At 40.9% G+C, this 26,033-nt stretch overlaps 3 protein-coding genes and 1 long non-coding RNA gene across 5 annotated transcripts in view; 2 read left to right on the top strand and 2 right to left on the bottom strand.

Annotated features, from left to right (window-relative positions):
* The window catches only part of FIRRM (FIGNL1 interacting regulator of recombination and mitosis), a 14,925-nt gene extending 1,435 nt beyond the window's left edge, over positions 1-13,490 (bottom strand). The window contains 21 exon segments of the mRNA XM_071751403.1: positions 313-393; positions 690-794; positions 1,222-1,335; positions 1,782-1,877; positions 2,443-2,565; positions 3,210-3,395; positions 4,052-4,141; positions 4,448-4,499; positions 4,872-4,954; positions 5,458-5,644; positions 6,120-6,228; positions 6,899-7,047; positions 8,459-8,523; positions 9,399-9,479; positions 9,950-10,088; positions 10,622-10,706; positions 11,066-11,228; positions 11,999-12,139; positions 12,657-12,761; positions 13,061-13,149; positions 13,401-13,490. Of these exon segments, the coding sequence (XP_071607504.1) occupies positions 313-393; positions 690-794; positions 1,222-1,335; positions 1,782-1,877; positions 2,443-2,565; positions 3,210-3,395; positions 4,052-4,141; positions 4,448-4,499; positions 4,872-4,954; positions 5,458-5,644; positions 6,120-6,228; positions 6,899-7,047; positions 8,459-8,523; positions 9,399-9,479; positions 9,950-10,088; positions 10,622-10,706; positions 11,066-11,228; positions 11,999-12,139; positions 12,657-12,761; positions 13,061-13,149; positions 13,401-13,437 (2,280 nt within the window). The 5' untranslated portion in view covers positions 13,438-13,490.
* On the top strand, positions 4,837-23,928 carry LOC139799403 (uncharacterized). Of its 2 annotated transcripts, none has more exons than XR_011727242.1 (6): positions 4,837-4,971; positions 9,979-10,111; positions 11,578-11,683; positions 20,418-20,532; positions 22,576-22,701; positions 23,697-23,928. It is a non-coding gene; the product is annotated as an uncharacterized lncRNA (long non-coding RNA). The 2 variants fall into 2 exon arrangements; XR_011727241.1 differs by having other exon boundaries at positions 20,418-22,462.
* Positions 14,161-17,395, top strand: METTL18 (methyltransferase 18, RPL3 N3(tau)-histidine). Its single transcript, XM_071751404.1, has 2 exons — positions 14,161-14,317; positions 14,972-17,395. The coding sequence occupies exon 2, from the start codon at positions 15,240-15,242 to the stop codon at positions 16,200-16,202; it is 963 nt and encodes a 320-aa protein (XP_071607505.1). The 5' UTR covers positions 14,161-14,317; positions 14,972-15,239; the 3' UTR covers positions 16,203-17,395.
* On the bottom strand, positions 20,014-22,183 carry LOC139799402 (14 kDa phosphohistidine phosphatase-like). Its single transcript, XM_071751405.1, has 3 exons — positions 22,049-22,183; positions 21,513-21,637; positions 20,014-20,200 (listed from the first exon to the last, which is right to left on the bottom strand). The coding sequence occupies exons 1-3, from the start codon at positions 22,176-22,178 to the stop codon at positions 20,108-20,110; spliced, it is 348 nt and encodes a 115-aa protein (XP_071607506.1). The 5' UTR covers positions 22,179-22,183; the 3' UTR covers positions 20,014-20,107.
* Positions 23,929-26,033: the final 2,105 nt, after the last annotated feature.

Here is a 26,033-nt window from a genome sequence, read left to right as displayed (position 1 = left end):
GAAACCACACAGATGGAATTATTAAATCCTTGTCTTAAACAGATAACTTATCTGCCTACAACAGTAACTTAATAACTTCTTTTGTTCAAGGAGGGAAAAGCAGAGCATTTACATTAAAGCCAGGAAGTACTGCAAGAGCAGTGAGCATAGTTAATGCTGCTGATTTAAAGCAAGCAGAGCTCAAGCAGTGTCCAGTTAACAATTTATTTTAAACTTACTCAGTTGCCATACAGATGTAGACATAGATGGTGGAGGGATTATAGATTTGTATGAAGTCAACTGAGAAAGCAGTAAAATGGTTCAACCACATACCTTAGCCAGAAAGCTAACAACTTTGTTCTTAGTTTCTTCAGAATTAAGGCACTGAGGAACAACATCTTCATGGCTTGTTTCCTGTTAAAAATGTTGAGCAATAATTACTTAGTACATGGATATTAACAAAGGAATAGACAGAGTTAAAAACATTTGAGACGTCCCTTCCTTGTTGCAACCTATACTTAATTTTCCTTCACTTACAGCTCCTAAAATCACTGCATTAGCCCTCACTATTTTTGATGTGCAGTACCATCTGTGATACTGAGATCCAGAATGGTCAGTGAAGAGCAGCAAACATGTTGAGACAGAAGAGTTTCTGTACCTCAGAAGTTACCAGAGCTAAATCCCCACACCCAGAGTTGTGCTGTGCTCACCTCTGCAAAGCGGGTGAAGGCCTCCAGCGCGTGCTGGTGAATCAGCCAGCTCTGGTCAGCCAGCAGAGAAGCAAACAAACATGACAGCTGGGGGACAACTTCCCTCTGGAAGAGGAACAGGTATCTGTCAGCTCCAGAGTTAGTTGTGTGTCTCTTACTCTCAGGATTTAACACTTAAAGAATTGCTCTCAGGGCAAGGGACAGGTTTGTGACGTGCGACTTTTTGCCCTTTCTGGCAAAAAAAAAAACCCAACACTGTAGAGGAGGTGATTTGTTGTGTTCTTTCATCTTGGACACTCAAATATCAGTCATTTCTGACTGGTGAGAAGCAGCAGGCAAATGACTAAACCAAGCATCTTACATGCACTCAGCATATCAATGAAAAATCACACTGCCACAGACCATAGGTCTCTTTAAGATGCCTGTGTCGTGGCACTCCTGCATGGGGGTGATGAACTGGATCCCTGAAACAAGCAGCAGGTTTTCATCAGCAGACTGAAGGCTGTATCAGCATGGCCACAGCTGTACTTACCTGTGCTTCCTGTGGGATGAACACCTTTCCCATGGAAGAGAGAAAATCCACTGCTGCCATGCGAAGGTGATCTGGGGGCTCCAGCTGGAGGAGGGAAAACTGGAGTGCAAATACCTGCAGAGAGCAAAGCTCCATCAGGCAGGATGCAGAGGAACCTCTGCTGCCTCATCTCGAAATCTGAGGACAGTAACTCTGGAAAACCAGGCTGAAAACAGAAGGAGGCTTGCTACAGCTCCAGTAAAACTGGCTGGGATAAAGCTGCAGTGTGCATTTCAGAAAGAAAAAAGCATATCCATACATCTCAACTATCTTCAAGTAATGGGATTCTCAAAAGCAGTGTTAATCAAAATGCTTATTTGGCTTATTATGTGTTTGGTTTGAAGACCAGGAAATCAATCAAGGAAGAAATAAAATCAGGATCCATGATGAATAAAGTTAGGATCCTCCAAGAGAAGTCCAGACCATGAAATAATCCATTTGATAATTCAGTTAATCACAAAGAACTTGGTTTTCATGAAGATAATAATTTGTAAGAAGGTTTGGTTTGGGTTTTTTTTTACCTGATTGATCAATTGAGCATCTAATGCTTGGATGAAAAATTGCAGGAGGTGAAGTAATAAACACAGTGTCTGCTGGAGACATGGCTCATCTGAGACCTTCAACAGATCACAACAAAGTAACACTGCATTTTAGTTTACAAGACACAAAAGAATTTAAAGTGACAGTAGTATTCCAAAATTCTCAGCCTAACATCACAGACATAAGACAACATACTGTAGGCAGCAGAAGACAGTACCAAAACAGTCATATCAGTATTTCTAGGTAGATGTATTTTACAAGAGACTTTTTTTTGATTTTATTAAGAATATTTCTTATTCCCCATCTCCTTCCACTCAGTAAAATAAGCAGGTAAAGGTTAACTGAACTATTTCTTTTCACTTATCAGTTGCTAAATGCTTTCACAGAATGGCTGAGATAGGAAGAGACCTCTGAAGGGAGTACATTGCTGGCTCTTCTTCACTCTCACTGTGTACAGAACATTCAGGAAAATTGTAACTCTGCTTCCCAGAGCACCTGACTGCCTAACACAGAAACCAGATGGGCAGCACAGTTTCACTGCTTTACAGAAATTGTCCAAGTAAAACAACTTCCTGACAAACACAGCCTCTCAAAGATGTTGAGATGTCCAGATTTCACCACTGGAGCAGTGAATTTTCTTACCTGCTTAGCCTGGAGAGAAGTCCAGAACTGACCTAGCACTCCCAAGATAGATGCCCCAAGTTCTGCCTCCAGAGTGTCACCAGCAGAATTGCAGACAGCCAGCAGGACAGAAAGGGCAGTGTTCTAGTAGGAAAAAAGTGTAAGAAAGACCAAAAAAAATCCTAAATGTAAAACAAGCCAACCCCCCCAAGCTTGTATTACAAATCTGAAATGACACCAGATGACAAGGAGCCCAGTGTGCTGTGTCAGCAGTACAAGCACAGCTAATCCACCAGGATACTGGCCAGGAAACCTTCCAAAGCCAGAAAATCATCCATTACTTCTGTGGCTTTCACATGGTGCTGTAGTCAGGAGCTGCACTGGCAGATGAGAGCTGGCAGCAGAAACTCCACGTGGAAGTCTCTGGTTTCTCACACTCCTCTCCTTTGCCAAGAAGATCTGTGAGCACCTTTCAGCTTTGATGACTCATAAAAACAGCCACAACTTCAAAACTTAGGAGTAATTGTGTGATACAGGATACTTCAGGAATTCCAGAGAAAAATACTTCTCACCCAGAGCAAACAACAACTGGGCTAACTAATAAACCACGACCTCCACTCTCATCACCCTAGGAGACTCCTACAGTGCTACGTACTAGAAGAAAATACTATCATGAGGATTCTTACTCAGGTAAGCATGGAAAAAAAAGCTGTGCAGTGCACAGAAAAATAGAACTGAGGTGACAGCAACAGAATTTTAGCAAAGAGAAGAAGCAAAGTGTCCTTTACCACGGGTGGGAGCTCTCCCAGAGCACGCCTGCTCTTCAGCCACCGGCGGCACAGCGCGAGCCCCGCCAGGCAGAGCTGACAGAGCACTCGTGTCCTGAGATCAGGGCTCAGGGCCCTGAGGGACACGTGCTGCCACACAGCCAGGTTCTCCTCCTCTTCTGGATGGAACTTGTGAACAAATTCCACCTGCAGAACAAAAGTTAACAGGAACTAAACAGACCAGACACAACCTGATAACCTGGCAGACAGCCGAGGAACCAAAACGCTCTATGAGTTTGCTTTAGAATTAACGCATGGAAAAAATGGTGTAGGAACTTTCAATTAGACAAAATCCAACTTTTTATATTAAAAAACTTATTAAATTGGCATTTAACTTGTCATGCACAGGACATCAGGGTTATTAAGCAACTTCAGCTGCTTGAAAGAGTGACCTAGCAGGCAGAAGAGGAAGCTTCAGCCTCTCTGAGGTGTAGAGGCAGTGACAGGAAAGGACACTGCATCTGATGACATGGGAGCACATCAACACCAGTCACAGCTGCAAAGACAGGACATGCAGTGTCAGCAAACCAGGGAGATGTGCCATCTTCATATGTAGTCAAAAAAAAAAAAAAATGGACTTCATTGCCAAGGCAGTATGTGCCCTTGTTGTTTTAATTGAAGAGACTGTCTGCACAACTCAGGATCCAAGCACGATACCAACTGCAGCAAGAAAGCACTCAACATCCCACTATTCCTGAAGAACTGAAAGAGGTTTTTTTTTAACACAGGTTACTTACTTAAATCTCTTGAAAATTTAAAGACAGAAAGATTCTAAAGACAGAATATGCTGGTGCTGTACTTGCCTGGTGATCTGGAGCCATCAAGAAGAGCATACGCCTCAGCAGAACACCCAAGGCAGAGACCTGGTAACAGTCACTGGGCCAAGATTTTATCTGAATTAGGAAAAAAGGGAATGCATTCAATTAATTTGCTCAGCAATGTCCTAAAAGTTGTTAGGTGGGATCACAGCAGCAACACTGAGTAAACCAATGCAGGACCTGTTGGAAATGATAGGCATAGTGTTTTATATTTTCCAAGTACTGCTTTTGCTAATTAATAACACAATTTGAAGAAACAACACTGTCTCAATTGTGGATTTGGAAAAAGATGAAACTGATGTCTTTGGTCATTTAGAAAGTTTGCCAGCAGAACTAGGATTAGAACTGGTACCAAACTCCAGACATTCGTGTGATTCTTACCAAGTGAGCAATCACACCAACGTGGTGAGCACAGAGTTCAGCTGTTCCATACCTGGAATATGAGAGAGAAGGAGAGGGACATCTGTGAGTCTGTAACTCCTACTCTTTTACAGACTATTATAAATCTTATCAGCAAGAGGGCCATTTCCTATAACATATTTAAACTTTATATGCACAGACACAACTTACTTGAGAGAACTATTCCAAAAACCAATTCCTAAATAACAGAAGAAGGAAGTTCCCCTTACTTGCATGACTAAAAATGGCTACCCCATTTCTGCTCCTGTTTTCAAAATACACTCTGTAACCTGAAGAGAATCTAATTCTCAGACAATTTTGTCTTTAAAAAAAAATCTCTGAAGGAATTATGTACAACAACAGAACTAAATGGATCAGTGGAAATCCTGCTTGTCCTGAATCTTACCGGGCAAGGAAGCACCAGGAGTCCATTGCTAGAAGAGATGTGACCATGCTAGAACCCAGCACAGCATCCAGCAGAGCATGTTCCTGGGCAGGAAACACAGGTCAGCTCACACACAGACAGACTGCAGGCCTGATATTATTTCTACTCAACTAACTAGCATTGAACCTAATAAGATTTTCAGCTTATTAAATTTAAAATGTTTTAAGAACTAATTTTCATCCTCTGTATTCAGCTACACCATCAAGCAAGCAGTTAGACCTTTAGTTTTGCAGGGTTTGGATGTACATTCCTTTCAGTGGGCTGAGGATCCTCCACTGTTCAAAACATGTCATGAGGTCCATCTCTTCTTCACAAGGCAACTTTAATATTTTAGGTTTTTTTTTTTTAAACCAACATATTACCAGTTTTCTTGCCAGCAAACTCTAGTCTGGTAACTGTATCACAGCTCCTTTCCACAGAACCAATTCCAGCCTGAGGAATCTCTTCAGAGCTACATTATTAGAAACAATTAATTCTTTTTTTTTTTAAATAGTACCTATGCATCAGAACAGCTGAAGAGATGACAGCAAAAAAGTAAAAATCTTACCAGCTGAGGAAAGTGGGATGGGAGTGTGGAAGCAATGAAGGAGCAGAGGTGGACACAGACATAGTGATACAGGGTGATGGGAACTGCTGGCTGTCCTGTACTCAGCACCTCTGGCAAATAAACTGGGAGAGAAAGCTCACCAGAACACTGCTGGAAGCTGAAGAAGAGAGCTGAAAACAAAGACAGGCTGCAAGGATAAAAAAAGAGAAAAAAGAAACCTGCTTCAGTTAGAGATATGCAAACCTCAAATGCCACAGACAACATTTTTACTACAGACTAGAAATGGTGGCATTAATTTCAGTGCTTGTACACTAGAGTGATGCTCTTGACTACCTTCCTCTTTTTACAAAGTCAGGTAATTATTAGAGGCTTCAGGCATAAAAACACAAGATTTTAACTTAGTGAAGGATCAACAAATAATACACACATTGCACTTTTCATGGAAGCAGCCTGAATGGCATTAATTTCCTGGAAAAACAGGTATCTCTGTGCCCTTCACTCCTGAAGCACTGAACCTCAGATCCTCAGCATAAGGAAGCAGAACCATGGAGTCTCACATATTTTATTACCCAGTCGTGAGGGAAACCCAAGCAACTGAGCCCCTCTGCTCATCCAGACTGATCACTGTGGAGATGAATTATGAGTGGGAACATCCTGAGTACCTTTTTCCTCTGTTCCAAAGACTCTGAACTTCTTCTGACTGAGAGGGCAGCTTATCCATGATGGCAATCAGGATGAGGCACTGGGGCAGCTGCTGCTCAGGTGGGAGACCTGCAAAGGATTTTTTTTTTTTTAAGATATGATGCTAATTGTCCTGGTAAATATATCACGTGTGTAAATTGGTTTCTAAGGAGTGAGAAACAATGAGCAAACTCGTGAAACATAGAAGCTCCCAGTAAAACAATTTAAAAAAAATATATTATCACAGACACAGCTGGGATTAAAAAAAAAAGGAATGTTTCATCATGAACATTATGTTTGACATGAGAAAAAAACACAATTTCAGGTAAAAGCTAAACAAAATATTCTAATTCTGTCTGAACTGCCACTGCAACATGCTGCAAAGGAGTTCTAATCTGGTGCCTCAAGCTTCCAGTCTCCTTGACTGCACTGACTGCCTTCTCCACCAGAGCAGAAAAATGTCAGCCTGCTTTCAAAGGTTGTGACAAGGTGGACTGAGATGATGTAAAACTGATTAACCAGAATAATTCTGAAGTTCCTGTGAGTCATTCAGAAAAGGAGCATTTGACAGCAACATGAACTGATACAAAATTCATCTGAGTTAGTGTGTAACTGACTATCACTGTACCTGCAGAAGAATTAGAGACAAGCAAACCAGTAGAGAATATTATTTGTGGGCCAGAAAGTCAAAACATTAACCCTGATCCCTCAGAAATGCTTCCATAGTACTACAGCAGTGCTAGCTGTATTTTAAACCCACCTAAATTTTCACTTAACACTCGCTCCATAAAAGGGCTAAAGGGAAGAAGCTGGCAGATGAGAGGGTCCAGAGCCACAAGAAAAACCCGGAATATTTCATCCCGATGAACTTCCAAGATCTCTGGAGCATAGAGGCTGGGAGGAAATTTGCTGAGGAGGCACAAAAAAAAAAAAAAAAAAAAAAATTTAAATATTCTTGGTAGCATTTTCAGGAAGATTACTTTTCCAAAGAACTGCAAGAAGGCAAGCCCTTGACTTCCCTGTTACTATGAAATAAAAGGCAGCAAAGGCTTTTTTTTTTTTTTTTTTTTTTCCACTGTGGAATATCTGTTAGGAGATTTGGTCCTCTGGGAGAGTTTCAGCTCCACATTCTGCCTTTAAAATAAGCATCACTCTGCAATATTTTACTAAGCATTGAAAGAAAACCTTACAAGCTCAAAGAAAAGGCACATAAAATATATAGCACATAGAAGAAGAACTATGAATCACAAAAAAAGTCAAGCAATAAAAAGCCAAGAAGGCACCTGTGTACACATTTTGACAGTCATAAATGTGACAGCACTAATTTAATGTATGACACAAATAAAAGGGCACCATGGTTTCTCTTAAGAAAAAAAAAATCCTGGACAACAAAAGAATACCAAAGTTACAAGAGAATAAAAGAAAAGAGATCATGAAATGAAAACTTTGCAGCTTTTAAAGTGACTGTAAAAATGCTACATTCCTATTTTTAAAATCCTGCTCAGTTTTGCTGAGTGAATAAAAGTTTACAACCTCCCACCTGAGGAAGATGTACAGGGTAAGTAAAGTTAGAAGAGGAAACTCATGAAAAAATATCCACTTGATCTTGCACAGTGACCTCGTGCAGGCATCTTGCCACAGAACCTGATTTCAGTTCCAAGAGGATGACAGAATCAGCTCTATTTTAAGTCCACTTTCCCCTACCCTTCCCCACTGTTGTAGAAAATGAAGCAAAACTTTTGAAAGGAAAATTGTAAGCCACTTGCAGGCCATTATGCTTTGTGAGCATAATGTTTGTTTCTGGGGGAAACAGAGTCCTTCTGTGCCATTTAAAAGCTTAAAAACACAACTGTAAAGCTATGAAAAAATTCAGGATCCTCTGATTCTGATCCTCTCAGGAGAAAAGTTTCCATACTTTGTCTTAAAGTTGAAACAATCTGTCGAGTTGCTGTTCAGCTTTAGCTCTGTCCAACCTCTTGGTGGTGAGGGCAAATCCTGGCTTCAGGAATTCTAACTTTAGGAACAAAACTTTTCAAATGAAATTGCATAAATAGACCCAGTTAAGAAACACTGACATGATCAGTGGGAACAAAGTGAGTGGCTTGTCAATATGGGACACTGAGAGCACTGATCAAGAATGGGTTTAAGGTAACTAATACCACACCAAGGTTTTCAATTTATTAAAAATATTTATTTTAGATTTCTGTACATGAAAAAAGAAAAAAACAACTCTAGAACAGGAACTGTATTTTTATATCTCAAGATTCTAGGAATGCAATATGAAGTGTTGTAAATAATCACTTCTCTGTACTTCACTTACCTGTATATCTGAAGAAAGAGCTGATGTAACTGAGAGCATGAATCAGAGAAGAAAGAAACAAACTCCTGCAGAAGGAATAATATATACCATTAATTTTGAATGGTACTTTTAATATAAAATTTATGATTAAATAGACTTTCTTTCTGTTCTGCTATACTGCTGTGTAAAGTACTACACAGCAAAAACTGGTTAAATCCTAACAGCCCACAGCACAAAGTAAGGGCAAAGGAAACAATTAAAGTCTTTCTAAGCTAAATTACATTACATGTATAGAGTAGGTAAAAATAAAATTTATTGGCTTATTAAAATAATATAAGTATGGCTGTAGTAGCCATAGAGACCTGCAAAAATCTGAAGTGCTCTCAATCCATGCTGCAGGGCTGTTTTATTCTGTCAAAATGCTATTTGCTTTGTGGAAAAAATAAAGTATCCCCCCCCAGTTATAGCCCATGGGACAAGACAGATGCAGAGCCAGCATGTCTTGTAATACTGAGAAAAATCCAACATAGGAACAAAGTGCAAGGGCCAGGGAAGGAGCAGGAAGCTTGTGTCAGAGCTAACAACAGCACACAAGCATTTCTTCTAACTAATGCCACACAGTTTTCAATGGCTGAAGTGAGGAACAGGTCTCCTCTGCTTCATTCTTCCAGGTGAAGATGCTATTGCATTGATTCATGGCAAAAACTCCTACAAACTTCTTGGTGACACTGCTTGTCACAGCTTATTATTCTGCTTGTTTTTCTGTTAAATCACAGCAGGAATCCTGCTTGGGCTTGTGAGCATATAGAGGTGGAAAAATGACTTCTGGTTATGCATGGGTGTTAATCATACCACCCATGTGGTACAGTCAGAAACTGGTAAGATACTGTGTGGTACAAAATAACTCCATTACAGAGGCTTAGATTTAACACCAATATATAATTCAAGCATTAAACCCTACCTTGGTGTAGTGTACAAGGGAATTAGCAAAGAACCTGCACAGCTTGACAGTCTTCTGAAAGAGTCTGAGGTCAGTGCCTTCCTGTCAGAAAAAAAAAAAAAAAAAAAAAAAAAAGCAGTTAATAAAACTTTATTGACAGAGTATAAAATACAAAAGAAAGTCAAGATTGCTAACTATGACCCAAACTTATTTCAGACTTGATTCTCTCCAGACTCTGCAGCAATGGTGGAAAGAACTTCAGAAATCCTCAGTATCCCTCAGTGTTTTTACAGCAATTTTCAGAACTGGAATATTGTCTTTTGATTGACCTTGAGATATCACCAGCTTAGGAAATAAAAAGAAATTCCCATAGAACAGAATGGAAACTTATTTTCAGCACATCAGAACCCCAATCTGAACAAAGTTATGGGCCTCATTTTCATGGGGTTGTCTGCCTATCACATAAAGTGAAAAAAACAACAACAAAAAAAAATCACTCCAAGCAATATAACACAGCACAAAGAATTTGTCCTTCTCAAGTCCAACAGCAGCTTCTGGAGATTTTAACTTACCTGTATCTCTGAGATTTTCATTTGCTCAGCCAGTTGCAAACAGGATTGAAAAGAAAGAAGAGTGTCCTTGCACAGGCTATCAAGGATGTCCCTGTGTTTCAGATGGCACTGCAGCAGGGAGTGATGCTTCAGGCTCTGCCTAACAGACAGGAATATAATCAGGTATTTAATTGTCAGAAGTGATCACACTTTGAGTTAATACAAATAATTAATTCTTCTTTTTAGGCTTTTCTACGATGCTAATTGATACAATATCCATGTACAGCAATGCAGGAATTTAGGGTGAGCAACCTTCTTCATATCCATAACCAGAGGAGAGGCAGGACAGAAGCACCAGGCAGCACAGCTCAGGCCACAAACACTGACAAAACTGCAGGTCAGACCTCTGGGATTATTTTTTCAGACAATGGGGTTTAAAATTTTCTGCTGTATTGTAATACAAGAAGTCAAGCTTGTAGTGCTTCTTCACATATGATTTCTAACTGTCTTCAGTGATGAAGATAGCTAATTTAAAAAATAAGTATCTAAATTTTCTTACTAGCTAAATAGCTAAATTGAATAATCTGATTGCAATTTAATTTGAAACTCCGAATCTATAGCTATTCAAATGCTGGTTATTTAAAATTAACAGTCTGGGTTTATTACAATAAAACTGAATGTTCAGTGACATACTTGATTATGAACTTCCATGTATTGGCATGAAGAGCATGGTCCATGTTGGAAATGACAGAGCAAATCTCCAGCACAGTGTGGATCACTAAGGATGAAATAATAGCAAAAACTGAGTTAAATCAGATTTGCTGAGTTCACAGCTACACTCCTCTCCTTGGCAAACAGCAGCAGTCACAAGCACTAAGAGAATACCACCACATGACACTGAATCTGGAAAAGAGCTCAGTGCTTGGGAGCTGCCCCTTTCCTACACAAAGTGCCCCACCTGACAGAGAAAGCTTCAGGTGGATAAGTGGAAAAACCTCAAGATTCAAAATGCTGCTTTTAGAAAAGCTGGCCAGGACAGTAGGAACTCAGCATGCTCAGAACCCTCTTTTAAAAACTCACAGTCTCTATAGAAAATAGAAAAGGAAGACTGAACAGGAGTAAAAAAAGCACACGTACCTGACACCATATCTGTGATGTTCTCTTCAGCAGAAGCAGAGTCCAAGGAAATCCTATCAAGTAGTTCCATCAGCTGTTTCTGAAGACAGTAAGTTTCCTTGAACATAGCTTGCAAGAGGTCAGAAATCAAGTGCAGATGCCCACAGTACACTGCTTCACTGTCCTGCAGAAATAGAGAAGGGAAGGTTTAGAAAAAGATGAGAAACCACAGCCTAATTTTTCACATGCTGAAAACACCCAGAGCTTTTTTATACATTTCACTTGGGAAAAAAAGCAAGGCACAGACTTACCTCCTTCAAGTATAATATACAGCCAGATCTGTATCTTCTGTTATCAGCCCCCTCTTTACTAATACTGTTCACCTCCAGCCTCATCAACAATTAATGAAGTCTACCTGGCTCTAGTGAGCTTAGGATTAAGACTGGATGCAAAAGTTTAAAAAGTTAAAAGTGAAGCCTGACCAAAACCTGCTGTGTCCTTACAATAACCTTGTTTTATTTTCACTGCTGTAGGGGGAATTACTGTTGAATCTGAAAATGCAGATCTGAAGCTGGAATGCATTACTCATCATAAACATGAAGACCCTGATCACAACTTTAGAACTTGAATAGAAACAAGGTAAGTAGCACCATTTTGATAACTATTTGTAGCTCTGAAAATACCACAGCTATCAGAAGTGCACAGATTTCACAGAGAGCCTGGCCTGGTAAATTAAATGTTCAGTTGGCATTGGGTGCCAAGTATGGAAACAGCAGAATCTGTGCCTCTCCCTACCACGTCACATTTGCTTGTAAAACAGTGAAAAATCACCTCTGTGCAATCTACATTTAAATGTTTAAAATATAATTTGAGAACAATATTGCTTCAAAATAGGATCTTTTTACATAAAAGCCAGCCAGAATGAGAATGTTCCTCCTGGCAGCCAAGACCTACCTTGCAGTGTGTAAATGTGCTCTTTATGACATGAAGAACAGAGGCCGGGAGGGTGCGGATCTGCTCCAGAGCCACACACTCCTGCAGGGTGCAGACACAGCGTACACAGCCAGTCAGAGCTTCCAGCAGCTGCACCAGAGTCTTAGAGAAAGGATAAACAACAAGATAATTTTTTTTTTTTCACGCCTGCAATAACTTCAAAAGCATCTCTTCTCACCTGAATTGCACCTCTGTTTTTCTGGCATTTAAACTTCGCTGCTATTTGCAGAAGTATTTTGTTAAAGATGAACGAAGCTCCTTAAATAGAATCAAGCAATCCAGACCTCTTCTCTGGTACCACATTCTCTTTGAAAGGTCCATATTTCTTTTGACTACTGTTTTTTATTTTAAAAAATTTTAAACTCTGAATTAGGTACCTGTATAAATAGGTGCCTGATCCACATTCCAATTGTGTTAAAGAATTTGAGATTTATTTTTGTTTAATTCGGACCAGCATCACACACTAAGTGTCCTCAAATAATTCACAAAATTTGAATTGAACAACTGCAGAAGTTCATGGATAGCAGCCAACAAAAACACTCTATAACCTCTTAATTGTTTAGGTACACCCAAGGAATAATATAATTATTTCTTCAACAACTTATTTCATGGGACTTGCCTGCAGAAGATTCCTTACAGTGCTGCGTAGCTCTGTATTCTGGCTGGTTAATCCTTTGGCCTCACTGGATAATTCATACATCAAGTTATCAAATAATTGTAGAGTCTGTCAGAACAAAACAAAAACATTTTGTTTATAAACACACACACACAAATATTAACACCATTCTGTATCTGCTTGTTTGCTTGCCAGGGAGTCCTGGGCTACTGAGTTAACTCAGGGGAAAATAACACTTTCTAGCATTTGTATCATAAAGCATGACACACCAAGAAGCAAAACCCATCTCACAGTATTGAGAGTTCTCAGGTTTTGTATCCACAGCAGTAATTATATCATGAGACCTCAAAAAAGGTTTATAGTTCTGGAATGAATGAAAATTCCAGATTTAATTGAAGTTGTCATACCTTAGGTAATACTTTTGAGAAAAAAGTTTGCTCCAAATCTGCAAGGCTGATATGGGGCAAAAACATTTCAGTCAGGATCCTCAGAACACCTGCAAAGCAAAACATTTATAAAACCTTAGAGAAAAACAGTATATGATTGTCACAAATATGGAAAAAGCACAAGCACAGCTTCTCTAAGGGCTTTTACAAAGTTTATTCAACATGCAGTTAGTGTAACATGCAAGGTCCAGCAGGATGGCTGAGGACTGTGGAAGTGATTAGTTGTAAGTGTTTAAAATAGTGCAGAATTTATAATGCAGCTGCAGTAGGAGTCCTTGGGCATTTCTTGGTCACTACTTACGAATGTGCTCGGCCCAGTCTTCAGACTCTTGATACATAGAGTAAAAACGTTAAAGAAACCCAGACTCGTTCTGCCCTAAAAGTCATCTTTTGAACATCTGCAGGTCCAAGTTTTGAACAACTTGAGGTCCAAGTGGTTTCTCCCGGGCTATGTCCCATGTACGCTTAAGTTACATCGGCAGTGATGCTCCCTCAGCCACATCTCGGTACCCATTATCAGCATCATTATTTCCACAGTGAGTGTCAGAGCAAGTCTGAGGGGGCGGATGAAGGAGGGCGGCATCTACAGTGATAATTAACCACACTCTGGGTTTTTCTGGTTGGTTTTGGTTTTTTTTTTCTTTTCCGTAAAAACTTTTTATTTCGGTGAAGGGCTGTACTTATTTCCTCTGAAAAACCCATCACTCAGCCTTTCTCTCCTGCGCCCATCTCTTACAAAGCCCGCACCGCTCTCCTTCCCACAGGCGGCGGGAGGCTGAGGGACGAACACCCCTCAGGAACACCCCCCCACAACACCCCCTCCATTCCGGGCTGCCTCCCAGCAGCCCAACCGCGTTGAAGGATATCAGGAGCCGGGGCAGGACGGCGGGCATTTCCCGGCGGCAGAGATCCCCGTCCCAGCCGCCCAGCTCCCGCAGGAGCAGCTCGGGATCAGTCTGGGACATGGCGCTCGATCCCCTCACCTCAGCGGAGCCTGAGGCGGGAAGGTTTTTCCGCCGCGCTCCCAGCAGCCTCGGCGGGCGCGAGGGTTGCTGGGGGAGCGGAAGGAACCGGGTTGGACCGGGGTTGGTACCGGCTGGGCAAAGCAGAGCCGGTTCTGCATGCACCAGCCGGGGTGCTGGAAGCAGCAAGGAAGGAAGGAAGCCGGGCCCCCCGCTGCTTCTCTGAGCGTTGCTTTCGCGTCGGTTGGCGGGAAAGGTGAGTTTTTACCCGAAAAAGTAGTTTCCCTAATTTCCCTGGGTTTACCTCCATTGTGTGGGAGGTGTGGTCACTCGGAACGCTGTTTTGTTGTGGTTTTTCTTGAAAGGAATTTAAATATTTAGAAAAGTGACTTGCAAAACTAAAGTTGGGATGCTACAATTATTGGGATGCGCCTCGTCCCCTGTGAGGAGGGACTGAGGGTGTTGGGGCTCTACGGGGGGAAGAAGGAGGCTGAGGAAAAGGGAGACCTTTACACCTTTACAAATACCTGAGAGGAGGTTGTGGTTAGAGTGTGGGTTGGTCTCTTCTCACTGGTGACAGAAGACTAAGGGAAATGGCTTCAAGTTGCATCAGGGGAGATTTATTTTAGACATCAGGAGAAATTTCTTCGCAGGAAGCACTGGAGCAGGCTCCCCAGGGGGGTGGTTGAGTCTCCTCCATCCCTGAATGTGTTTAAAAATCTCCTGGATGTGGTGCCTGGGGACAGGGTTTAGTGGTGGTCTCTGGGAACAGAGGAATAGCATTAGGATGAGGCTGGACTTGGTTATCTTGAAGGTCTTTTCCAGCCTGAACAATTCTGTGATTAGACAGGTTGCTTGTGCTGGTGTTTGGCAGTTCAATGACACATAAGCTATTTACTCTTGTTTCCAGAAGTAATTCACCTGACTCTTTGGCAAAACATCAGAAATTCTACCTGCAACATGCTCTTCCCCATAGCTGTAACTACATAAAAACATTCTCTATTTAAAAAAAAGAAGCAAACAAAACATATCTTTGTACTGGTATGTTCTTAGAATTTTGAGTGTTTCTGGCTGTAATAAATTAAGCTTTTTAAATTTCTTTTATTAAGGGAAAAAAAAAAAAACAACAAAAAAACCAACCAAACAAAAAACCCAAACAAAAACTCTTATTCCTGAAAATGGATTTTCGATTTAATTTTGTTATTGATGAAAAGGAGGACACTGAACCAGACACTCATGATAAGCTGGACCTACAGCACCAAGAGGAGACACCACCAAAGAAAAAGGTATGCTTTAAAGCTGCCAAGGAGCACGAGATGCCTGAAGATCTCAACAAAATATTGGAAAACAAAGCCATAGAAACAGCATCAGGCCTGTATTACATCAACATGCCTCTGGTGGAAATCTCGTGTCTGGATGGTGCTGACAGGGAAGGCATCGTGTCCAAAAGTGTTTCCTCTCGCTCCGATCTCATCCCAGGAGTCTATGAGGGAGGACTGAAAATCTGGGAATGCACCTTTGATCTCATCAACTACTTTTCCGAGGCCAAAATACAATTTACCAACAAGACTGTGTTGGATCTTGGCTGTGGGGCTGGACTGCTGGGAATAGTTGCTTTAAGGGGCGAGGCTGAAAAAGTCCATTTTCAGGACTACAACAGCACTGTGATAGATGAAATAACTTTACCTAGCCTGGTGGCTAACTGCACTGAATGCAGTAAGACGGGCAGTGGAGACAACAGGAAAACTGGCACACCTCCTTCAAAGAGGCCCAAGAAAGTGAAGTGTTTACCTGATGCACTCACCAAGTGTAGATTTTTTTCTGGAGAGTGGTCTGAAGTCAGTCAGCTCCTGTTAAGCAGCAACAAAGCCTTTTCAAAGTATGATTTAATTCTCACATCCGAGACAATCTATAATCCTGACTACTACAGTGCTTTGCATGATACACTGGCTCAGCTCTTGGATAAAAATGGCCGTGTGTATTTGGCAAGCAAAATACATTATTTTGGAGTTGGTGGTGGCATCCACCTCTTTGAGAAATTCGTGGAAGAGAGGAATGTGTTTAGGTCCAGCATAGTTAAAACAATCGATAAAGGACTGAAGCGATGCATTATGGAAATGGTCTTTAAAGATTCCAGTTAAAACTCAACCACTGGTCCTTCAAAAATATCTGAAAGATGAAACATTTTAATACTCATATCTCATCGTTTTGTCCTCTGCTGAGTTACTGTGGTTTGAAAAACTAAAGAAGCTTTTTACTCGTTATTGAAATGTTTGACAAATTATGATCTCTGACTAGCAGTGAAGGACTCTTCTGATTCTGCATATTAAAAACTGAGTTCTGCTTAAACTACCATCTCTTTATGCCAATTAATTGTCACCTTACGTTTTAAAAAACAAAGCAAGTCACTGTCCCCAGTCCCCTCTCTCATTCTTTGGCAGTACCAGAACTTAAGTCACAGGAGCAGCTGCTGAGGGCAGTTTTACCTTCCCAGTACAGTGCAGAAGTTCTCAAGCTCCCAGCTTCAACTGCATCAGGAGATTTCTCAGTCACTGCTTTGCCACCAGGGGGGGATACAATTGTATTTATTCCTCACTGTTCTGCTCTCAATCTCTGGCATCTTTGTGATGTTTCCATGGGTAATGCACACATGACTTTTATTCAAGCCTATGGAAAAAGTACCAGAGAATATTTAATAGTGCAGTCTGTGAATTTTCACGTGCAGATTCTGACATATCACACAGAACACTTCAGGAAGTAATTGGAAAGAGCCATGTTGGTTTTAATAAAGATGATCCCTGTTTTACAAGTTGTGTTGAAAAAAGATTCTACACAAGACCAATTCCTTAAACTAACCAATAAGCCTAAAAATAACTGCAGTAAACTTGGTACAAGGATACTCAGTGCAGGGGAGAAAGGAGAGTCATCTGAAGGGATGGAAAGAAACTTATTACAGCAGTGACCTAAATCACTTTTAATTATTGCATCAAGTTCCTGTCATTGAAAGCTAGGACAGCAGCAAGCCTCCTATTTTGGCCATGTTGCTATGACAACAGTCATAGAGGATTTCCTCTACTTCACAGAAGAGCCCTAACAACTACTGTTGCTTCAAAACCACTTGTGAGTAGATTATTTTAATGCTTTGGAAACTACTGACGTTGCCTTTTTATAGGAGAGAGAGGGACAAAAATCAGTCAGTTGTGCCATGACTCTGATGGCACTTCAGAATATTTTTGCATCAACTCCATAATTTACTCATTGTAGACAATGGCTGACTACAGACTGAGGAACAACATTAAGTTCAGCTTTGGCAAATTAAATAAAGTACTGTTAAGTTAAGGAAAGTAAACTGTTAAGTAAAGTAAAGTAAAATGCTGTGGTTAGGAACAAGAAACTCATATTTTTCTGGTGACTATAGAAGGCACTTAATCTTCTACCATAGTGCTTCCTCTTGAAAATAATCTACAAACTCACAGTCTAGAGTTTAACACACTACTCCTTTACACAGCATCCTCATTTTGTTCTTGGATTGTTCACACACCTCTGCTTTCATGCAAATACAGAACCAGATTTTTCAGGACTTTGAAGACTGCTGGAGCTGCAATCACAGTGATAAAACACTTGCAAAACAGGAAACCCCCCACAATAGTGAAGTTCCATTCCAGAATTTAAGATGAGAGTTAACAAAAGATGTTTTTCTCAGGTAAGATCAGCAAAATTAGCATTGGGATTTCCATAGTTGTAGATGAATTCTTTACTGTTTATAATAGCCAGCAATCTGTGCTGAGAGGAAGCAGAATTCAGCTTCAGGTTTTGGTTGCTTTGTTGGTGTTTCAACAGCAATTGCTGATCTTGCTGTGTTATGACTTTCTCTACCTGCCACATTATCACCACATTAGTGAGCAGCTTCCTGCTTCTCTTCATGACCTGGGATTAAAAAAAATTCTCATTTATAATAGTTGTACATATTACTTAATAGCTAGGGAAATTAGCATTTCCTCCATGACATTGCACTAGAAAATATCAGAGATTTGAGAGGATCCTCAAATTATTTTTGCAATGCCCTCACAATTGCCGTACTGCAATAAACCCTTACCATCAAACTCTTTATATCTTGTGTGAAAAAACAAAGGTAGAGATTAGCTGGTGAGTCAGTTTATTAGCTCCTCCAAATCATCACCACTTTCCACCCCCCAGTCCTTCTCCCTCACGTGAGAAAGTCATCAGAGTAAGAAATCCGGTCTAAACGAGGGCTTTCCCGTAAGTATTGTGGAGAGAAACATTAAAATTGGTCATAAAACAACTCAGGAAACTCAATTATAAAGCTTGTTTGTTTCAACGGGTGCTCTGCTGACCTGATGACTTCCCTTTGAAGACTATTTGCTAGTTTTGGGAAGTGAGGCTGTTGAAAACCCAGCTCTGTATCCTGGCACAGATTCAACAGCATCTGTTACAGTTATTTTACTCAAGCTTGAGGGAAAAAAATTAATGAAAATTGTGGGAAGAGCCCAGTCTGCAAGTTACTGACTTGTATGCTATTCTTGGTTAATAGGCACAGAGGCATTTAGTCATATTCTGGAATAAAAATCTTGTTAAGAAATAACCAAACCTGCAGTCAGTGTTACCATGATATTGAAAGTGGTGCAGCCAAATGATGACTGCACAAGGACATTATAAAGAGAAGCACAGACAGATGCAAAAGCTCACAGAGGCACCAGAGGGGAGAGTGCAGGCTGAATATAAGGGAAAACAGGTGCAAACCAAGAGACCTGCAGGCATCAGGCTCAAGAGATCCTGCTCAGGTGATAACTGGGATGGAGATACCAGAAATGGACTGGAAAGGTTTGAGGATGAGAAGAAATCCCTCTCTGCCCCATCAGTCAAAACAAAGGTACAGAAGGGTGACAAGATGGATAATTAATGTAGTGAGGCAGTTACAGCTGGAGTTTTTCTGATAGGAACTGGGCTTCACAATTTCAAATTTCATCCTCTTTGTACTTTGTCATGTGCATATTGAAAAGAGAAAGCCACTAGATACCACCAGCTCCTGGTAAGTGCAGTTAGTAAATGCACTGAAGAGGGAAGAACTAGGATTTATCTACAAATACATCTTCAAGACTGCAAGTCAGCAATGTAAAGCATAAGAAAAAAAGGTACTGCCTTGAAATCCACAAAAGCATTCAAGAGAAGACTAGCGGGAAACAAAAAAAAAGGGAAATTTGTAGCAAGTTACGTCACACCAAGTGAAGGGCAATATCCTGCCACAACAGGAGAAAACAGGTTTATTGCTATATGCAGGTTTAAGTTTATTCACACTTCCTAGGTGTACTAGGTCTGGTTGGAAGGTTGCTAGCTACATGATAATTATTGCCATTAGAAAAAGAAAAAAAAAATGGAAAAAGCATCATTATAGTCACAGGGAACAAAAGGAGTACAGGGGAATCAGAATAAAAACAAGTAGTGTCAGAATTTAGCATTGCCAGCAGCCAGCTATGGGAAGGAATCTTGCAGGAACACAAAAGATCATTACTTGTGTGAAACTGAATTTTCAATACCATGGAGTAATTCGAAGATCTAAATAACTGATGAAGAACTGCAACAGTCAACCCTTCCCCTCCTGGTTTTAGTAAATGAGGATAAGAAAGCTTAAAAGTCTAAAGAACACTGGAAAACAAAAGAATCAGAAAACAGTATGGTCAAAAGACCAGGGGACAGGTTTGGTCCTATGGGATAGGTGGTAAAATCCTGATGTATCCTAAGATATATCAGTGAAACAGGACTGGATGAAAACCAACTGGAGGGAAGAGGATGTGGGAAAGTTTAATTAGATGGCATGTCAAAAGAAAAGGGAAAAAGCTTAGAACTGCAGATTCCACAAAAAGGAATGATCTAAAAAATAAGATGAGGTGGTCAGTAATTCCCAGATAAGTTACAGAGTCCAGTTACTTCAGCTTTATGGCAATGTACATAGAAGATACTTTATTTATCAACGTACAGCTCAGAGTTGCCAGTTTTGAGCTGCTTGTGGTGTTCATAGGTGGCAGGTTTACTTCTTGTCATCAGACCATGTAATTTCATAATCTGTATATGTTTTTTTCAGTATCTCTACAGTCACTGAGTGATCTGCTTTCCCATAGCCCTGCAAGAAAGAACAAGTGCTTGTCAGATACACAGTCTGCAGATCCACTGAGTTTTGTCACAAGTTAACCAGTTATGACATAATACTTCAAGTAATTCACACAGAAATCAAATACAGGTTCTAGGAAGTTAATCACAGTATTTTTCCAGCAGAAAACTTGTTTTAAAATAGTCCCAACCTCTCTGCTACCATATTTATTGAATGTTCTTTTCCACAGAGGTTGCACTGACCCACTTGAATAGATATGAGTGTAAAACCAAGTGGTTTGTCTCAGCTGAAAGAAAAGGGAGCAAGAAGCCACATGTGTGAACATTTGAATACTATTCTAGCCAGTAAGTAAAACATTTTAGTATGTGGTTTCTTTATTTGCAATCTTCCCTCATCTGGTAATGGCATAATCTTAATGTGTCTGTGTTCTTCAGCCACTGCAGCTCCAAACCAGGCAAAGTCAGGTGACCCATGTGATTTTTAGCCCTCATCTAAATCACTGATCACAATATTACTCTTTCACTGAAATTTGAGTGTTGTGGTAGAAGGTGCCTTTCCTTTATTGTCTGACATGACTTAAATTATCTTCTTATTTCAGGACTACAAATTTTTCCCAGTCAAAAAGCCTTTACTGCACAACAGTGTGGTCTACAAATAAAAGCTTGCTATATGCAAGTGACTTTTCAGTAACATTTCATGTGAAACATTTAACTTGTAAGACTAAAAAAGAGCTCAAGATTGCATTATCAAAATATGTTCTCTTAATCATCATTGACCCTGCCCCAATAGAAACAGCTTAAATAAACCAGCATTTAAAGTGCACAGGTTAAAATTACTGATGCATTATAACATGCAAGCTTTTGAAAAATACCAGATAATGTAGTTATGTGAGAAATACCACAGATTTATACTGTCAGTTGTAAAGCAACAGACCTACAGATCACTCTCTCTTTGGTAACCACTCTGAAGACCCCACCTTCAAATTAAGCACCTACTTCAAATTAAGTTAATCAGGACCATGCAGCTATTGACAGGCTATTTCTGCTCTGACAGTAAAACAAAAAGACTCTTGAGTCAAGAGATGCAAATTTCTGTTTTCAATTGATTATAACTTAATGCAGAATAATATCAGCATTATCTAATTAATTTTGCTTTGGTCTCCCACCTTTAAAAATAGTATCTTTCTAATCTATTTCACAAGAGTTTTCCAGTTAATGTTTACACTGTGCTTCAAATCGTTAGCTTTCAGCCACCATACCAGAAAACAAAACCCCTAGAACATCAGAGACAGAAGGATTTGATAGAATACAAGAGCTGAACTTACTGTAGAGAGCCCAAATACCCTAATTTTTTTGTCTTTGCTGTTATGGTCAATTTTCCCTCCTCCAAGGCACTTGCACTCATATCCCAGCTTTTCCATCTCTGGATTTACTTTTTCAAAGATGTGATCTGCACAAGAAGAATAGTTAGAGCCTAGTTAGAAGAAGAAGAGTTAAAACACACACTGGACATCTGCTTCTCTAAAATATCCTCCGGGATATTTTCCTCTCATTTTCCTCCCGTTCCCTCTGCCAGCTGCCCAGGGGAGGTTTCTCGTGATAGCCACAGAACACCTGCATTTAAAGGTTGCCTGTTTCGGTGGTTTTTACTTGCTTAGCACATCTCCTTCTCCTAAACTAGGTTTATCAGGTTTGGAAATAAAAAGGGAAGGAGGAGGAATGGGGCTTGAGCCTGACCCCAGACACCCCGGGCCGGCAGTCCGCCTCACAACATCCTGAGGGACGCTGCCGGGAGGGGGGGGGGACACCCCTTTGACGATCATTTCTCCCCCTATTCCCGCCTCGCACTGCCGTCACCCACTGTGAAACTCGGCCGCTTTGGTTCCCCGGACGATATCGCGTTGCTCCTCGCTTCCCGGGCGCTGCAGGCGCACCAGGATATACTTGAAAGTGCCCTCGGGGTCGATCTCCACGTCCCTCACCGCCGCCATGCCGTGAGGTAACGCAGCGGCGGGCGGGAAGGCGCCGCTCGCGCAGCCGCCGTGGCCGCTCCGCAGCGCTCGGTGCGGGGAGCTCACGGTGCGCGGTGTTCCCGGGCAGAGTGTGGGTCCGACCCCCGTCCCCTCAGCTTCCCGGGCCCTGAGAGGAGGTTTGGGTGCCATGAAGAACCTTCAAGCCGCCCCCCATGGCCACGGGCCCCGTCCTCCCTTCGTCCTCTCCCCCGCTGCGGGGCCTTGCAGTAGGCACCCACCTCACCCAGCGGGCCCGTGGGAGGGTAAGGAGGGAAAAGGGTCATGGGCTGAATGCCCCCACGTTCCTTCTGTGGGGTGCACTTTACAGGTGTTAAATAAGAGATGGGCGTTTAATCTCCTGTTCACCTTATTTTAGGGGTTCTGTTTGAGGAGTGAGGAGAGCTCCACGCAGGTTGGTCACGGAGTCGCCCACCCAGAACGATGGAGTCCAGCGTTCTGCTGAAAATGGGGCCTGGAACGCTTGGAGGAAGAAAAAGAAGTGGTAAAGAGCAAGCAAAATCTTGTATCAAGTGGCTGTGCAAGAGAAAAAAGTCACAAAAAAGCCCTAACCCATTCATGTTAAAAAAACTAGGAGTTTAGTTCTAAAAAACTGGGAGTTTAGTTCTAAAAGCTTTAGAATATTTCCACAAATGAGTTTTAGCAGCCCTGTCTCTGAGTGCTGTATTAGCACTTTCAACTGAACTATTTTGTTAATTGCTGACTTGAAAATCTCCATTTATATTTTGAAGTATAGAAGTGTTTGAATACAGTGTACTGTATAAACAGATGTAATGAACTAAAACCAATAAAACAGGAAGATTGCCTATCAATTAAATACAGCATTTACAGGTGCTTAACAAGATAAATGCAATATTTGTATTTGAATTTGTTTCCTCCTTTAGGACATAACAACTAAATTTTTTAAACTCCCTTATTAGCTTTCTGAAGCCCTTAATTTAAAAATTGTAATACTCTGGAATTTTAGCTACTATTGTTAGTTACCTTTTTGGTTACAGAGTAACACGGTCACTATCCACAGAATGACAATACTCCCAGCAAGGTGAACTACATTCATGCTTGCTGTATCTTAGGAAATGAAGAGATGAGATGAGCTTTAAGTAGAAACCTAGCCCACCATCTCAGTTATTCTGGATTTTCCAAGGCAGGAAAGGAGAGTGATAAAATCTGTGTCTGGATGAAGTGCTCTTTGGGACCATAATAGGGCTGAACTTGTTTTGTCCAGCAGTAAAGGCCTGAAGGGTTATTGTAGTGTTAGTTTTTCAAGTTTCTTTCAAGCAATCTAGAAAAGTTGTGAGCTCTTAAAATTGCTTATTCCTTGGTTATTGTGTCTACTAATTTATCCTAATATCTGGTGTTCTTACTTATCTCGTCCTAGCACGATTGTTAAGCTATAATAACTTAGCTGTAGCATTAAGAAGATTTTATGGAGCTTGCTTGTTTGAATGAACCTTCCCTTTTTATTTTTAACTGGAATAGGAGATTTCATTTCCTTAAGCACAGAAGTCTGTGTGCCCATGGATGTGGAAAACTTCATTGCTTCATTTCATTTATGAGGCACGGAAGGAACTAGCAACAATGGTAGAACTCTGATGAGCAAGGACAAAGATGGCAGAGGAAATACTTATGGCATACCTCAGGCAGAAGTTAAACTTTAAAGGAATTTGTTCTCAACAAGAAGAGGCATCTGGCTTGACCTGACATGAGCAGGTAAGTTTGTGACCCAGTAATGGGCAAAGCAGAACTTTGTCATGTTCTCTTTAATGCTTTTCTCTTCCCAAGGACCCACCTTGTCCAAAAGGAGTTTGGACACCTTGCTGAGCTAGAATTGCAGGTCAAGGTTGAATGTAACACTTTGTTTGGTACAGGCAAAAAGCCTGTTAGCTAGGAGTATCTTAAGGTCAAAACATCCTCATGCTTATTTTGCTATTTAGCCTCTGAAAGCAAGTGACTAGAAAGGGAATATTAGTATTAATACTAATTAACTAGTGTTAAATCTACAGTGTGCTGCACTGAAGCTCACCCTAAGATTTTCCCAAGGCCAATCCAGGTTATCAGAGTCAGGAAAAGGGAAGCAATCAGTTTGAACTCCAGCTTTATAAATTTTCCCTCTTATTGAGCTCTTTGACAGCAGGGCACAAGATGTAAGGATATGTTTGGCCCATCGTTCTATTACAGGAAAATATTAAAAGAGTTTTGAAGTAGGTAATTTCCATCACACTTAACTCTTGCACAAGAGAGAAAATAAAATGATGGTCAACTTCCAGATATGCTTGCAAACTTTTTATTCCAGAGTGAGAGTACACCCTGGAGCTGAGCAGAATTCCTATTGCACTGATGCAAGTTAAAGACACTGTTGTAAATTATGACTCTCATGGGAATCAAAGATCACAGGTCTGCTATGTTGCTTTGTCTGCTCATTAGGCTTTAAATTAAGATTTTTATTCCCCCTCTGCTGGGCAGCAGATCCTCAGATTAGCAGAGAAGCCAGAACAAAGGGAGGGTTCTCTCTCTTGGTGTTGCCTGTCTTGGTATTAACACCTTTTGGGTTTGTGTGGTATAGTCAGTTCAGAAGGCAGAGCTTTGGTTTCTGTGCTGCAGGTTAGGAATCCAAACCACCTTCCAGCAGAGACAAGTGTAAGTGACCTCTGCTGGGTCTTTTATACCTTGCTTTTATGAATAATGCTTTCCTATGATCCCTTTCAGGATCTGAACAAGGTTTTCAGTTCTGCTGCTCACAGAAGGCTATTTCATAACCTCATTGCTCTGCTGGCCAGGAACTCCCTCTTGATTTCCAGCCTCCATTTTCTCTCAGATGGTTTGCATTCATTTGGGTTTTTGTACCAACTTTAACCCTTTATATATAGAAAATGTCTGATCATCTTCTTTCCTGACACTTCTAAGGAGCATCACATCCTTTCTCAGCCTTCCTAGCTGCCTCCTCTTCCCAGGACTTACACACAAACTTCTAAAAGGCTCTCAGGAAGATATTTCTTTAGAGGGGACTTTTTTCTACTCCTTTCCCAGTCTAGAGTTTCCTACCAGTAGGTGTCAATCTCCTAGCTCTCTTTCTGAAGGACCATAAATGTCACCTGCCTGTCAGGATGACCCACTCAGAAGTACTGAACTCGTGCTCCCCTCCAGAGTCCCCTGGGGCAGGGAAACCACTCTGCTGGGGTTGTTTTCAGGGCTCTGCTGTCCTTCAGTTGCCCTTCCCTGTCCTTGGTGTCCATACCTTGCAGCATCTGTTGGGGGCACAAGGAAATCATGGCATGCTTTGATGCAGGTGATGATTCCAGAGTCCCAGCTGTTAATTTGTGGTCTGTAGAGATATGAACAGTGTGAATGAGTTGTTTAATCAATCAGAGTTAATTTATGGGGGATGTATGACATCCTAAGTATCAGGGCCTTTTAGCTGCAGCTGCTTCTCTTCATGATAAACTCAAGGATCACAGGTCTGCTATGTTGCTTGGTCTGCTCATTAGGCTTTAAATGAAGATTTTTATTCTTCACTTATTCTTCATTCTATTCTATTTTTATTATTTTCTTTTATTTTTATTCCCCCTCTGCCTCTGAAAGCAAGTGGCAATGCAAGTGCAATGCAAAAAGGCATTTGCATTTACAAAGCAAAGATATGAGGGTGATTTAAATGGTGGCTTTAGGGCTGGATGTACCCAACAGGGAAACCATGGCTTGTTTCCTGGTAAAAAAAATCTCTCTTCTCTTCCATGATTTCCAACAACAGAATTAGGAATAACCAAGTTCTAGATGGGATCAGTCCCACCTGCAACTGCAGGAACCAAGCACTTGATATTA

This window comes from Heliangelus exortis, chromosome 8, assembly GCF_036169615.1.
Source record: "Heliangelus exortis chromosome 8, bHelExo1.hap1, whole genome shotgun sequence".
NCBI classification, from domain to species: Eukaryota; Metazoa; Chordata; class Aves; order Apodiformes; family Trochilidae; genus Heliangelus; species Heliangelus exortis.
The sequence above is the reverse complement of the archived record's forward strand: the minus strand, read 5'-3'. Positions and strand labels throughout refer to the sequence as shown.